The following is a 14,488-nucleotide window of genomic DNA, read 5'->3' as shown; positions in this document are numbered from 1 at the left end:
AATGCAGTTCATGTTCTTGGTTCCTGCGCAGCAATAAAACAGAAGGCAATTTTCTGCACAGCTGAACTAAGAAGAGAGTCTGCATCTCAAACTTGATTTTGGTCTTGGCAGGGCTTACATAAGGTGCTGGGATCTGGGGTTGTTGATTCACCTCTATTCCTCCTGCCGTTCACATAAACCAACACAAAAGACACTAAGCAGTAGTCGGTGTCACACAACATGCAAACAGATCCCCACACAGATGTAGTGTTACGAAAAACACTAAACCAGAAAATATTCCACACTGCTATTAATAGACAACCCTGTTCATGTAAGATGTGGATGTAGGAAAGGACTAAGTCTAAATAGCTTTTCTTTTGAAAATGAAAGGTGCTTTTTTCATTTACAGCATAACTAGTTATTACAAGATAATTATCTCTTAAGTGAATTGTTTTCATGATAGAAGCAAACAATATATACAGATATGGTGAGTGCCCTACAGAAAAGACAGAGTGCTACACTAGGCATCTCAAATTTTATAATAAATTGGCAGACGCTTCTATTAAGCTGGAATCCTGATACAGCTGAGCAGTTCTAGTGTGCATTGCCATTTCTTTTCTCGATCACATAACAGATGGCAGCTAATCCATTGTGAGAGCAAGGGAGGGCAGCGTATCCCTCTTTTTGAAAAACTACTACAGAAGCTTCCGGAGAAAGCTGTTAGACACTGGGTGATAAAAGGCAGCTAACAGTTGTAGATCACAGGTTGTTCGTTGGGCTTTTGGGGCAGGTTGTTTCTGGTTTGCTTTTCTCTTGAAAAACAACTCAAGGTAAGGAGGATGTGGTGGCGTATCTGCTGAATGTTGAGCCCATCGCGGTGTTGGCTTTACTCACTTCAAAGCAGCAACTGCTGCTATTCTCTGTTGCTTGTGTGATGGGTGAGCTCTTTGTTTTGGGCTAGTTCTTGTGTTTTGTTTTTCTTAGCGGCTGTTTTATTTCGGGCCATTCCTGAGGTGACTGACGTCGTGTGCTTTGACATCTGTCTGGTCTAGAGGAAGATGGTAGAGCCTGCCAGTAGCTCACTCCGCTGACAATTTTAGTTCATCGCTTATGAATTGGATAGAAGCAGTAGGTTTAGCATAATTGACAAGCTCGTGGAGTGCTAACCCCTTGATTTTTAGATAAGTGATACCCACTTTTGCAGATAAACAGTGTGAAGCACACAGTGTGCATCCGGCCAAAAGCCACATGGTGTCACCCTCTTGGCTAACAAGAGTGAGATCGTTATTTCCCTGAACATACGGAGTAGGCAGTAGGAATGCCATGTCAAGGAAAATTTAAATTGAGGTAAATCCCAAGGATTGCAGCACTGGCTCCGTTTCACCTTGCTGTGCTCCATATTGGTGTGTGCTTGGAGCTGGCATGTTCGTTTAGGATAAGCTGCATGCATTTTGTGTGAGAATGAAGGAAAAGTGCCTGCTTGAAACTACAGTGGGGAAACTTAGACACAGTTTCCTCTCTCTGCTTCCTGTTCTCCCCCTCCCTTCATGGCCATATTTAGCAACCATTGCCAGTTAGGCAATGCAAATTTAAGGCTGTAGGATTATCAGCTGTGGAAAAACTGGATATCTATGAAAAAAATGGGTTTGAGCAGTATAATTTCTGTGGCTGCGCAGGGTGAAGGAGTAAATGACCTCTTATGCTCCCTTGCAAAGCACAAACCCAGTATTTAACCTGACAGCTTCAGAAGAAGCTGCAGTTGCATTTTTAAGGATTGCTTCCCACACGCAGACTCTCCCTTGGAAGACTCGCTCTTTTGCTGCTGCAGCGAGCACACTGCTGTGGCCAGTGCTGCGGGCCTGGCTTTACTGGTGCAGCATTTATCAGTTTTGCTTCCCTGTCTGTGGTGTGGAGGTGGCCAGTGAAGCTGTAGATGTTGCAGTGAGCTAGGATGTCTCCTCACTTGTTTCAGTCTTGGCCACGGGTGTGTGTTTGCCACAGTTTTCCTGTTTAATAGATCATCAGAGCAGCAGTATCATGCCAGACCCCTGACCCAGTATTCCCAATAGTGACCAGTTCGGTATGCTTGGGGCATACTGGGGGCAAGGGTCAGGCAGACACTGAAGAGTCTTTTGGTTTTCCTGTACCAGTACTGCATTCCCAAAGGCACTCCCAGTTTCCTTATCACTGTTACCAGTCCATTACCCTCCAGCTGTCTGAGGGCAGGAATTCTGGGATAAGTGGTAGTCACTTGAAATTGAGTTTTAATGAAAGTTGTCAGGTTATTTCCATAACACAGATTTGTTTGCACTATCCCTTTAAAATCTGGTATTGATAAAACCCTAAAGATGTGACATTTGGGAGACTGTTAAAGAGCATTTTTGAGCAAGCTTTTCCCTCTTATTCCTCTCCTTTTCCGTGCAGTCAATTGCTTCAGCAGACATGGATTTGAATCAGCTGGAGGCTTTTCTTACTGCCCAAACCAAAAAACAAGGTGGCATCACATCAGATCAAGCTGCAGTCATTTCAAAGTTTTGGAAGAACCACCGAATAAAGATCCATGAGAGCCTGATCAGTCAAAGTCGTTGGGATAATGTCTTGAAAAACATGAACTGGCGGGTGGATCTGAAGTCACAGTCAAGACACACTGATCAGATAAACACTCCTGTTGCAATAGTTGAAATGGAACTGGGAAAAAATGGGCAGGTAAGCTTTTTTTTTTTTTTTTTCCCCAAAATGTAAACATGATTTAGCTACGTATGTGCTGAAACATTTTACCTATTGCTGAATTCACGGCATCCAAATCAAGCTGGTTATTTGTCACCACTGGGCCTTTAATGTACTTGAGCTTGTGGTCCATCTTTGGATATACTAGATACAGTCTGGGTGGTGAAAGGAATTTTTGCTTTTTTTTGTATGTTCACATTTGTATTGACAGCTTTCTTTACATGAAGCTTGGAAAATCTGTGGATGTAGAAATGAAACATAAAATCAGATATACTAGCAATTATATTAAAATTATGTTTGTATTCCATGCACTGTGAAGTTGATTAGTCATGGTTTTTTTTTCTAATCGAATGCTAAAATTACGTAGTAACTGCAAAGTGGAAGCTGCAAAAGAATATTCACAAATAATGGTGATCAAGCATCCCTTACATTTTAGGACAAATGAGGGGAAAGACTCTTTATTTTACATAACACCTATTTTCACGTTAGAAGTACACCTGTATTCCAGTCACATTATGCAACCTGGTCTTATCTGCCTGAAAGAGATATAGCTCAAGCAATACTGAACACTGTATTTCTTTTTAATCTTTATAATTCATATGAATTATGGCTCAGCTTCCCATCTTCAATTTTGCTGTCTTTTTCTGCCAGGAAGTGTGTTTCAGTTTAGTATCTTTATCCTCTACAATGTGTTGGTGAATCTTAAACCCTCGTTTCTTAGCAGTAGCTACTGCAGATGATACTGAAAGCTAATTTGGGGGGTTTGATGTCAATAGTTAACATTTAGTACGTTTATTTGGGCTTTGAAATATTTTAGTAGCTGATAGCAAAGAGTACTCGGATTAGGTATAGATTAAAAAAAATTACATGTGCAAAGATACACAGACGGGCACATTTTATATATATATATATATATATATATATACACACACACACACACACACCCCTGAAGTATTCCTGTGCAGACTTGAATGATTTACCTGAACAATGTGGCTATACCAAGGTCAGAATGAAAGTACAAGTAAATTGGGATCCTACTGAGACAGTATATATTTTTGAAATTATTCTGTTAGTCCACTTTTCCCTCTTGGTCTTTGAAAGCTTAGCCTAAGTGCTGACCCTCTGCCTTCCACTTGTGTATCTCTGCAGTGTCTAATACAATAATGGGGTGTGTGTTTAGTTGTATTCCTAGCCTGAAAAGAAGTGGAATTTTCTGCTCAGGATCTTGAGATTAGAAGTAATTATATTCCATTAGTAACAAATGGAAAATTTTTTAAAACAAAAGTTATGGTGAGTACATTAGAATGAATAAATTAGTGAGCAAATGGGAGAAATACCCACGTTCATTAAAAAAAAATCCTCAACTCAGAATCACTGTTGTATATCATAAGGGAATTATACAGTTAGTGACTTCTGTTTTGAGATTTTTTTTTCCTGGTAATGGATTATTATGGTAACATCAATCGGCATCAATCAGAATATTTCTTCCACCCTGTGTAGTGAGAGAAATGAATGAGGGATGTGAACATGAAGAATACACATTTCTGAGACACTGTAGTTTCTCTTACCAAAGAGCACCACAACAAAGCCAGCATGAATTATTTTAGTAATGCAACTTCATATTTCAAAGGGAAATGATTATGTGAATGTATTGTTTGAACTGCCATCAGACATAACTTTTGTCTCCTTTGCTGAGGACAATGCAGTAGTGAGCTGTCAGCAAGTCTGACTGCTGGTGTGAATAAGGGTATTGGAATGGTACTTACAGAACTAATCATAAGAGTAATTAGGATTGTCACCACTTCAGTCAAAATTAGCATTTATTTTAAGGTGCTGTGGTTTCACGTAGTCTTTAGCTTTGGTTTAAGTAGCCTTTCTGCTCCAAAACTTTTGGCTGAGGCAGTACGCAGCATGCTCACATGATGGACTGAGGCAGGGGAGTTGGGGAGGAACCCAGGGACCAAAACAGCAGCAAGTGGGTTGCGAGAAGACTTCATCTACCCCTCAGCTTCTGTGTTTGTGGACCTCCTGGAAAAATGGTCACAGAGACTTTCCTATTGGAGGTTGAATGAGTTGTTCTTGCAGGCTGGATCCAGTCCATGGACTTAAAACCATCATGTTTTATAGCCTTTATTTATGTTTTTCTTTATCGTTAGCACATTTCTATCTGTTCTAAATATCAGATTTTATAGCACATGAAATGCATGTATGCTGGTACCTTTCTCACACTTAACAGAGAGAACATCTTTTAGAGAAGTCTGTCAGTCAGTCAGTCATAGATGAGATTTGGCAAATAGTCGAGATCTCCTGGATTTGTAGAAGAAAGCTGGCTGATGATTCAGGAGTAATTTATTCAAAGTAGACTGTTTTCATTTGGACACTTGATAACAGGGGAGTATACAAATGCATTGATGTGTAATGAACTGACATTAATATTTTGTATGTTTCAACAGAAGCAAAGAAGTGCTCTGTAGAAAATGTACCTTTGCAGAATTTAAAGTCACTCTGATTCTTCTTGGTGTCTCTGGACTGGATTTAGATCTCTGTCCAACACAAGGCCAGGCAGTTTGGTAGTGTCTGCTCCTTCTTCAATAAGTAACCTTGCTTTCTGCTTGTCATCTGAATTTCAGTTCGTCAATTCTTTCATGACTATATGTGTAAGACCTAGTAAGGCTAGAAATGGAGAATTTGGAGTGACTGGTTCATAAATGCTAGTAGACTGTAATGAAATTTTACAAAATTTATGTCATGTTTTCTGATGGAAGAGACATGTTTCTGGGTTTGAGAACCCGTTACAACTTGCGTGTGTTAACTCTTACTCTTCTTGTCACTGCTGATAATAGGAAGAAAAATGAACCCTTTCTCTAAGTGCTCTTACAGACACTTCTAATGAGAACCATTTAGAAATGCTGGTGCTCCAAACTTTGGAAACTTTGGTTCAAGATCTGTAACTTGCAGTTTGAACTTTTCTTCTGCAGTAAAAATTTTACAGCGACATTTAACATTTCCTTTATGCTAGTGATGTAGTCTTTATACATCCTGGTTAAAAGCAGATGAGCATGCTAGCCATGAAGTACTCTTCTTTGAAAGCCCATTTTCTTTAACAATATGACTAAAAATAAAATCCTAAATCCGTTGCACTTTGCCTTCATCTGTTCGTGATACTCAGTGCTCATCACTGCCAGTTCATTTTTTTCCTTTTGAACAGCCCATGTTTTCATTTACACAATGGTTTTCTCCTATATCTCCCAAGCCTACCTTGCTGGCTCTCTCTTAAAATATCTAAAGCTCCCTGCCTGCTTCTTTATGTCCTTTTTAATCTTGTTCTCCCTCTCTGAGCATCGCTGTAAAGCTCTTTTGGCATGAAATTTCAACTGGCCACAAATCTGCCAGGAGGATTGGTGGAGTGAGATGAGGAGTCGCCCTTCTCATGCCCTTCCTGCCCAGCTGCATCAACGCTGCTCCATATGGTGAATGGTCGCTGCTGTACAGTGTTAGGTTAGCTGCAGATTTCAGTCACAGATTTATATCTGACCTTGTCATTAGTAGAAAATAAATGTATTGGGTTTGAACTGTGGCTTGGCATTAAAATATCTTTAAACTGGTTTTATGGACTTTGTCATGTTATTTTCCTTACGACACATGCCCTCCCTTTCTTCCCACTAGTATTCTGGGCTGATTTGCCAATAAGTTTTACTTTCTTGCAGTGTTATGTATTTATCTGAGACTGATCAAATATTATAGATTGGCCTGAGTATTTGCTTTTGGATTTTATGCTTGAACTTATTTACAGAGTAGGTATTTCCCATGTGTTTCTTTTCAGTATTTAAGATACTGCTAATCCATGTTATAGTACTTCTATTGGAGTTTTGTGCGATGTTAAGCATGTTTTATGAGAAAAGCATATTTTCTGCCCTAATTTAACTTGTAGCTTGGGATTCCACTGCAAGATTCTTCCCAGAAAGACCTGAGGAAATTGCATCAGGATTATGGATTAGACTTTTTTTTTTTTCCCCCCCAAACATTGTATTTCTGTTCTCTTTCCTTTTTTAAAAAAATCTACCCAACAGAGGTGTTAATAGTATAGGTAAATACTACTATATAGCAAATACTAAAACCACAGTGTAAGTTAAGAACCTAGGATAATTTCTTTCAAACTTAAGGCAAAGAGCAGCCTCTTATTCCATATAATCTTTCTGAAATCATCAAGGGGTATGTGTCTTCATATAAAATAAACATCTTTCTTTAAAGAATAGACAAGCATTATGTAATAGACTTCTGATAAATTGAAAATCTAGTATTTGCTAGTTCTGACTATATTTTGGTTGTCACTTTAAAATCTCACCAGTGAGATAAATACTGATGAAAGGGTTTACTAGATGAAGTGATCCTTTTCTAGTGCAAGAACCTACTTGATAATAAGAAAGTAAGAATATCAGCTCACATTTTACCATAGGTATATCACATCTGCTCTCTGCTAATGGCTGGGTCCAGACCCTGGTAATTCAGAGAAAATAGTAGTAATAATAATTCAGGTAATCATAATCTGTTAATTCAGGTGCAGAAAGAATTCATAATGGAACACAGGCAGTTGTCATGTAGGAGGTAAAATGCTACCAGGATTTTGGAGGTCTGGAGTTTGAACCACTCTGAAGATTTAAGTCTCTTAATGTTCTGGGAAGGAGTGAAGTAGGTCTCAAAGTAAACTTTTGGGAGCTCAAAATTGTTTCTGAATTGTTAATCATGTATATTCTACACAAGTTTAGGTTGAAATTTGTATCAACCATGCTATAAATAAATGAGTTGAATTCACTCACGTTGACAAATATTAAAATTGAACATGCTTTCACAGTGTAATAAAAAATCTTTGGATTTAGCTTCTGTAAATCTCATTACCTTGCTAGGATTACAGACTGCATGCTGCTGAGGATCTGTTGGCGTTCTGCACATTTTTGTAAGCATGAGTCTCTTGGTTTCCCCAGGCTGTGATTATCTCCAGCAATAGCTTTCACCACTGAAGACAGGTTAGATCAAGAAAACATCATGGATAAACTCATGCTATAGGGAGGAAGCTATAGGCTGGATTCGGTTTTGCTTCCGTGTGACACCAGGTCAGGTTGCTTCTGAGCTATTCCTGAAAATAACTTCAGATAATGGACTTCCAGTTCTTTTATGTAGGATCTATTCTGAAAAGGCAGACTGCCTTTTGTAGGATATTGGTATGGGCAAAAGGGATGTTTAGGGAGATGAAGAGCAGTTCTAGATACCTGAGCCAAAATAGGACAGCCTGGCCTGTGAAGGGGCAGAAAAAACAACCACCAAACCATTTTTTTTCTTTCCAGCCTTAATCCATTTTAATCTTTAACATTATCAGAAATATTGTTCTGGTCAAAAATGGGAAAGTGTGGGTGTTTAGAAGCCGAATCAATCAACTTAACCTTAATGGGCTTAATAATTTTATGTGATTAAAAATATAAACCCTGGTAAGTAGAAGTTAGGAGGGGAAAAAAATCACCTTTGTAGCCAAGCTGAATGTAATCACTTGAGCTATTGTTCACCTTGGAAATTTATGAGCTGGAGGGAACAGTTACATAAGGCAATAAGTGCAAAAGCAAATAAAAACCAGAGAGGGCAACGGGTCACTCAGCACAGAGAAAACTGGAACACAGTTGGCTGCCCTAACTCAGTTATTTCCTTAATCCTCTGCATGACACTCCCTGTAGTCCTTTGCTTCAACAGTTCAATTTTTGTCGCCTTCTCCTGAAAGCAAAGGGAAATTTGGGGAACAAGAAGAAAGCTTTATTATTTGTGACTATTGAGATTTTTAAGTGTAATGTATTATGGACGTAAGAGCATTAACTTGAGATATTAAATAACTGTCTGACTTGAATTCTTGCTTTTCCACTGTATATATTTGACGATATTTTTTCATGAGTTTTTACATTTTTTCTTCTGTTCATCCTGTACGAAGCAAGGATATTCTACAATTAATGGTACTAACAGTTTCCATCCTTACTTGTGCCGGGTATATACACATACAGGTCTGCAGGAGCATGCACACACGTATATTCCTTGTCAACCGTTTTTACTCTGGAACTGCTTTGGCTGAAGTAGTTAAATAGAATAATTTAAGTGAGACAAATATTTTTGATTGTAGCTGAGTTCAGGGTGTTATGGGGAGAATTCTGGATTATTTGATGGTGATCTGTATGAAGGTAGATGTTATTGTAAGGATGTGTATTTACTCCCTTTCATCTGCTTAAAATCAGATTCAGTCCTGCACCCTTGAAATATTTTACCTTCTCAGAAAATACATTGAGGTCTTAGATATTATGACAGGGAACTTCCCAACTGTTATGTATCTCATGCGATCAACAAATATTTTGCAATCTAACATCAATCTCGCATTCTCATGCAGCGATAAAATGTTGTGTAGCTTTGATGAATCACCCTCCAGAGCCATCTCTTGCAGCCTTGGGATACAGACTGCGATGAGGCTGGAACAGGGCAACTGGGTACAACAGACCTGTCTGTTAAAAAACTGTCTCCAGCAAATGCATTTCATCACTCTGCTACACCTTTTTCTGGAATTGGTGCTAAGCATTTATGAGTTAGTCAGAAGAATGTTCTTCCTTTTTCCACTTATCATCCCTATGTTATTCCTGTCTGCCTGTGGTTTTTCTGGAAGTCCTCACCCTGGTTTTCTACCAGCTCTCTTGCCCCCAGAAGTGTTTGGTACACTTCTGGAACCTACCCTTAGCTAACAGGCCTTGGTCCTCACTTTAGCTCCCCTACTGAAAACATTTCTATAAATTTTCAACCTTTTCTTTGCTACTCCTGCACCACTGGGGTGGGTTACTCTGAGAGTTTGCAGGGGTGCATGCTTTGAGATCTTCAAGACTGAAGCTGGATAAAGTCACTGTGGTCAGACACAGCCAGTGACTCTGCCGCAGCAGACCCAAGCAAAAGTCCTATAGACTTTTCTATATTTAATCCTATAGACCCAAGCAAGAAAGTCCTATAGACTTTCAGGTGAAACAGATGGTTTTCTGCTCCTTATTTATTCTAGTCACTGAATGCCTTTCAGTTCTTTATTAACCAAACCTCACATTGAAGATTGAGCTCAGAGTGTGTTTCTGTTGCTTTTATAGTTTTTGCTTTAGTTTGGTCTGAATGTGTGAACTTCTGGGTCAAGAAATTGGGGGTTTGGTTTCAGCAGAGGGAGTGCAGTTGTTTGGGAACTGTGACACTGAATGTTGGGGGGGTCTGGGCTGAAACAAGCTGATGGCATTTAAAGACAACATGTTGCAGAGGCTGGAGGCAAAGATGGCTGATGAGCTTCAAAACCTCAGCTCTGGCTTTGTTTTCTAGTAAGAAGGTTCCTGTAGGGCAAAGGACCAGCTCTGATTTCCCACATCTGCCAGCCTGCTAGAGATTCAACCTTGCTGCAGCAAAATCAGGCTTTAATTGAGGCAAAACATAGTGTAAGCCTTGCAAAGATGAGTTTTAATATATGAAGTGGAAGTTTCTTTGGAGATTTTCAGAAGGCAAAATAACTGAAGTGGAAAAGGTGGCTTTAAAAAATACCACCAGTTCTCATTTTATTAATTCTGGGGCAGGAGGCAGAAGGGACTATGCTTGACCAATATTGTTGATTCCTAGTTTATTAAAAAGCAACTTTGCAATGCAAAGTTTGGGTCTAATCAACTGTTGAGGACCCAGAGACAGCATTTGCTGGTGTAAGGCCTCCTGGGATAAATACATAGGAGTTTGTGATTTCTTTTGGCATTGCCACCTTTTGTAAAACCAGCAGCACGTAGTTCGGGTATGAAGGTGAATGTGTTCTGTTTTCTGAATTAATTTCTCTTAGGATAAATATATTTTGTGAAATATATTTACCCAGGGAGGCCTTCAAGTAAAGGGAGCATGGTTGCAGAACCAAGGATTGGAATCTCTGCTAGCTTCTTTTTAACAAAAGTCAAAAGTTTTGCATGATTCTCAAAAATACATTTTAAAAAGGGGGAATTTCTTTGCTGGAGAGGCTGTATACAGCAAACCAAAGTGATTGGCCTCTTTGCATCTTAGCTCTGGTATTGCTGGCCATCTGTGTTCTTCAGAGGACTTGGATATCAACATTAACTAATTTGTTCTTAGAAAACTCAGGGAAAAAAAGGAGTTGTTATGAACATAAGTGCTCACTGCATTGGCTGACAAAGCTTCTTGTTTTTACAGGCCTAGCCTGGCCAAGTACACTTAAAATTGTTGGTTTGCCAGTTGGCTAGCCTTCCCACTCTTGACAGTATGTCATGTTGCTGCTGAAAAGTGCTTTGGAGATCCTTCCAGGTTTGTCATGGTCTCTCATGACATCCCTGAATAATAATGTTCAGGGGTGTAAATAAGAAGTGGTTCTTAATTTATTTTAATTAGGAAGAGCTGCTGCAGGAGAAGGTATCAGAAGATACAAAATTGGAAAGCTGACACATAACTGGGGAGAAATGCTTGTAACTTACACCATTTGCTGCTTAATCCTTTGGATCCTCTTTATTCTGTCTTTTATATATGTGTGTATGTATGTATGTGTATATATATATATATACACACACACACACACACACTTGATAAAGCTGGACTCCAGCTTTGGCTGTGTAAGAATTGATTGTACAAAAAACCCCACCCAACAGTACACACGATAGCAAAGCAAAGTCACTGCACAAAGTCACTGTACAATTAAACTTGCTGTATTTCTCTGTATGTCTTAGTTTTTGAGAGAAGAGTGAACCTGTGTCATTTCTTTTGAGCAGCTTGTGTGTTATCTGCCAGCAGCTTTATTTTTTCACCTTTCTTCACAAATTGAATTCCCATGTGGTGAACAGTTCTATTAATACATTAGGCAGCAGAAGGCATGGGCAGCAGGAGAATGCAATTCGTAGGCAGTTCTCAGTATAATCTTTATCGAGGACATATTTCTCTTCTAATTTTTAGCAAGCTGTGGCTTTCCATCCTTCTAGTGCTTCTACTCATATGTCTCGTCCTAGTTAAAAATGGAAAAAAAAGATAAACATAACTTTTTTCCTTTCTTTTCTTCTTATCATTCCTTTTACAAAAATCTCTAACAGAGGGATTTTGCTGGTAGCTGCTGGGATTTGTTTTGTACAAAACTGTTCTTGGCAGTCAGTAACTGAGCATTAATGCTGAGGTATTATGAGTTCCCTGTACAGAAATGTAGTTAATCAACATGTGAAATGTTTGGAATACTAGTGCTTTGTCTGCATAAAAGCAAACTTTCATTTCTGCTGCAGATGTTCTTGCTGCTATCAGTTTATACTACTAGCAGTGGTACCTAGGAACTTCTAGATGCCAGCAAAAAAATTGGGGGGGATGCTCATACCCCTTCCCGAAGGACTGAATTAAGACTGTAATCAAGGCTCTTTTTGCAGATACCACCTGACACATTGTATAGGTCAGGTTTTCAGCAGGTGACTGGTGGGAGTTAGCACCAAAGAAGCTCTAACATTTCATTTTCATTTGCAGATTCAATTACCTCCATATTTAATAGATTTGTCTTACAGGTGCACCTTAGTATGTTGGGCTTTGCTTTATCTTCTTAAAAACATAGATGGAAAGGAAAGCAGTAAATAGAACTGCCATGGAAAATCACATGTGGGTCTTAGATGGTAGTTTCAGGTTACAGGTCTTTTTCTTGCAGTAATGTGGACTTAGAGTTCCTGACCTTTGCTACTTACTCTCAGCATTGTGCTACCCTGGTAGTTAGGCATTTTCAGAGTTGAAAGTGGCTGAGTCCAAATTATTATTTTTTTTCCCTCACCAACCTTTTTTTTCCCCAAAATTAATTTTAGTCTGGATCAGTTTGTTGAAGGGATGAGGCGAGGGCAAAATTGAGCAAAAGAAATTGAGAGCTCTGCCTTGCCATGGAAAAAATTGCTCATTTAAGCATATATGTTCACAGGATCACTCATTTTAAATCCTAGTTAGTGGTCTCTTGAACATGAGGAGTAAAGCAGATTTCCTTGTGTGGTAAGGATAACCTCTCCAAAGTGACAGCTTTTCTTCAAAGAATGGAGGAGGAATGGAAAATGAGACACATGGCTGTTGGATGAGTTTGGTATTGTATACGTAATCTGGAGAAGTGTGGAAAAGGTATCTGATTTGGAAATGATCTAAAATGGTATCTGGAGGTGGAAACCTGATAAGATTGCTAGAACAGAGGAATCTTGGTATATTAGCAGCGTTGTTATTCTTTGTTTCTAGAAAATTTCTCAGCTATGCACATTCATGGCAGCCATTAATGAGAGACATGATTGAAATATTTGCATTATTACTTGTCCGATTATTTTCTCCACCATTAGGTGGGAAATATGGCAAGCTGAACCACAGAGTTGGCTGAGTTGCCTGGAGTGATGCTAGAAGTCTGGAAGCTGTGAGGAGAACTGAACAGCAAGCGAGTCCTAACTTAGTCACAGCTTTAACAAATAAACTGGTTTGTTGGTTGTGTTTTCATTCAGTGGTTACAAGAAGTTGATTGCTGTCGACAATCAAAATAGCTTTCTCTGTTTCCTTGCATGCCTCTGTTACATTTTATTTTCTTTCTGCTTGTTTTGAAAATACTTACTGAGGCAATGTGTTGAAGCATAAGTTTCCCTGCTTTTCTCTGAAAGGAGATGGTTGGGAGGAGATCACTGGCAGGGCTTTTGGTTAAGACATGGTTGTCCTACTTACTACTTTAAAAGTTGAGGAAATGACTGCTTTGAACATAATTCCAAGAGCAAGTCCTCTTCATTTAGAAAGAGATTCTCATTTTAGCTTAGAGAAGATACAAAACAACCCTTTGATTAAGGAACCTCTCTAAGCTGTAATTTTGCATAGACCTTAACACGTTGTTTTTTTTTCCTGTCCTTTCAAATTGTCAGTTGTAAAATTCCACAAAGATAATCAGACATGCAAATCTTCCATATATTTTTAGTTCAACTTGCTGATGTATATTCATTAATATGTAAATAAGACAAGGAAACCATAATTTAAATTGCATATGCTCAATTTGGTTAATAAATGCTTGAAATATAGTCCCACTTTTAAAAGTAACCATACAGACGATGCCACTTTTTCAGTTAGTTTTTTTCCCTTAAGTCACAAGGAGGGTATAAAGCCCCTTGTTTTAAGGACAAAAGTAAGTTTCTAGTGCTCTTTGCCATAACGTTGTACAACCAAAGGACCTCTGTGCTGAACTTTAGTCCTCTTAGTATGCATCATCACATTCCTAATGATTTAATTGTAATAAATTGTACCAGTGGAGACCTAGTAAAGATTATGGCATTGTAATTTGAGTTCCCAAACTGTATTAGGTGGAGTTAGATAGGCAGATACAAGGTAGAAAGAACAGAGTTTCCTTGTGTTCAAATATGGCTAAACTCCACCAATGCAAATCAGGGACATGAATGCCCTGTATTTAGTTTGCAGTGGCCTAACCAAATGAGATACAAATTACTACTGGAATTAGAATAAATTCTCTGACAGCTTCTGAACCTTAGTTGAACATGCAAAGCTGCTATAATACCTATTTCTTTAAACCTCTGAAGTGATATTTAAATTCTTACAGGCAATAAACTTTTCAGTCAATTGATTCAATGTCTGTTGAATCACTCTCAAAAGTGGAGCTGTGCTTTAAGAACTATTAAAAAAAATTAATTCCATTTAACCTGTAAATATGCCACAGGACTTGAAAATGAGTTTGTTAATGGTGCTTTTTTTTTTTTTTTTTTTTTTT

General features: G+C 38.6%; 1 protein-coding gene across 2 annotated transcripts in view; it reads left to right on the top strand.

Annotated features, from left to right (window-relative positions):
* Positions 1–14,488, top strand: part of COMMD1 (copper metabolism domain containing 1) — a 72,220-nt gene that overhangs the window by 14,120 nt on the left and 43,612 nt on the right. For both annotated transcript variants that reach the window (XM_026844390.1, XM_026844389.1), the window contains one exon: positions 2,404–2,685. In XM_026844390.1, the coding sequence (XP_026700191.1) occupies positions 2,422–2,685 (264 nt within the window). In that variant the 5' untranslated portion in view covers positions 2,404–2,421. The remainder of the gene's footprint in view (positions 1–2,403; positions 2,686–14,488) is intronic.

This window comes from Athene cunicularia (genome assembly GCF_003259725.1).
Source record: "Athene cunicularia isolate RWA chromosome 3 unlocalized genomic scaffold, athCun1 chr3_part1, whole genome shotgun sequence".
NCBI classification, from domain to species: domain Eukaryota; kingdom Metazoa; phylum Chordata; class Aves; order Strigiformes; family Strigidae; genus Athene; species Athene cunicularia.
The sequence above is the reverse complement of the archived record's forward strand: the minus strand, read 5'-3'. Positions and strand labels throughout refer to the sequence as shown.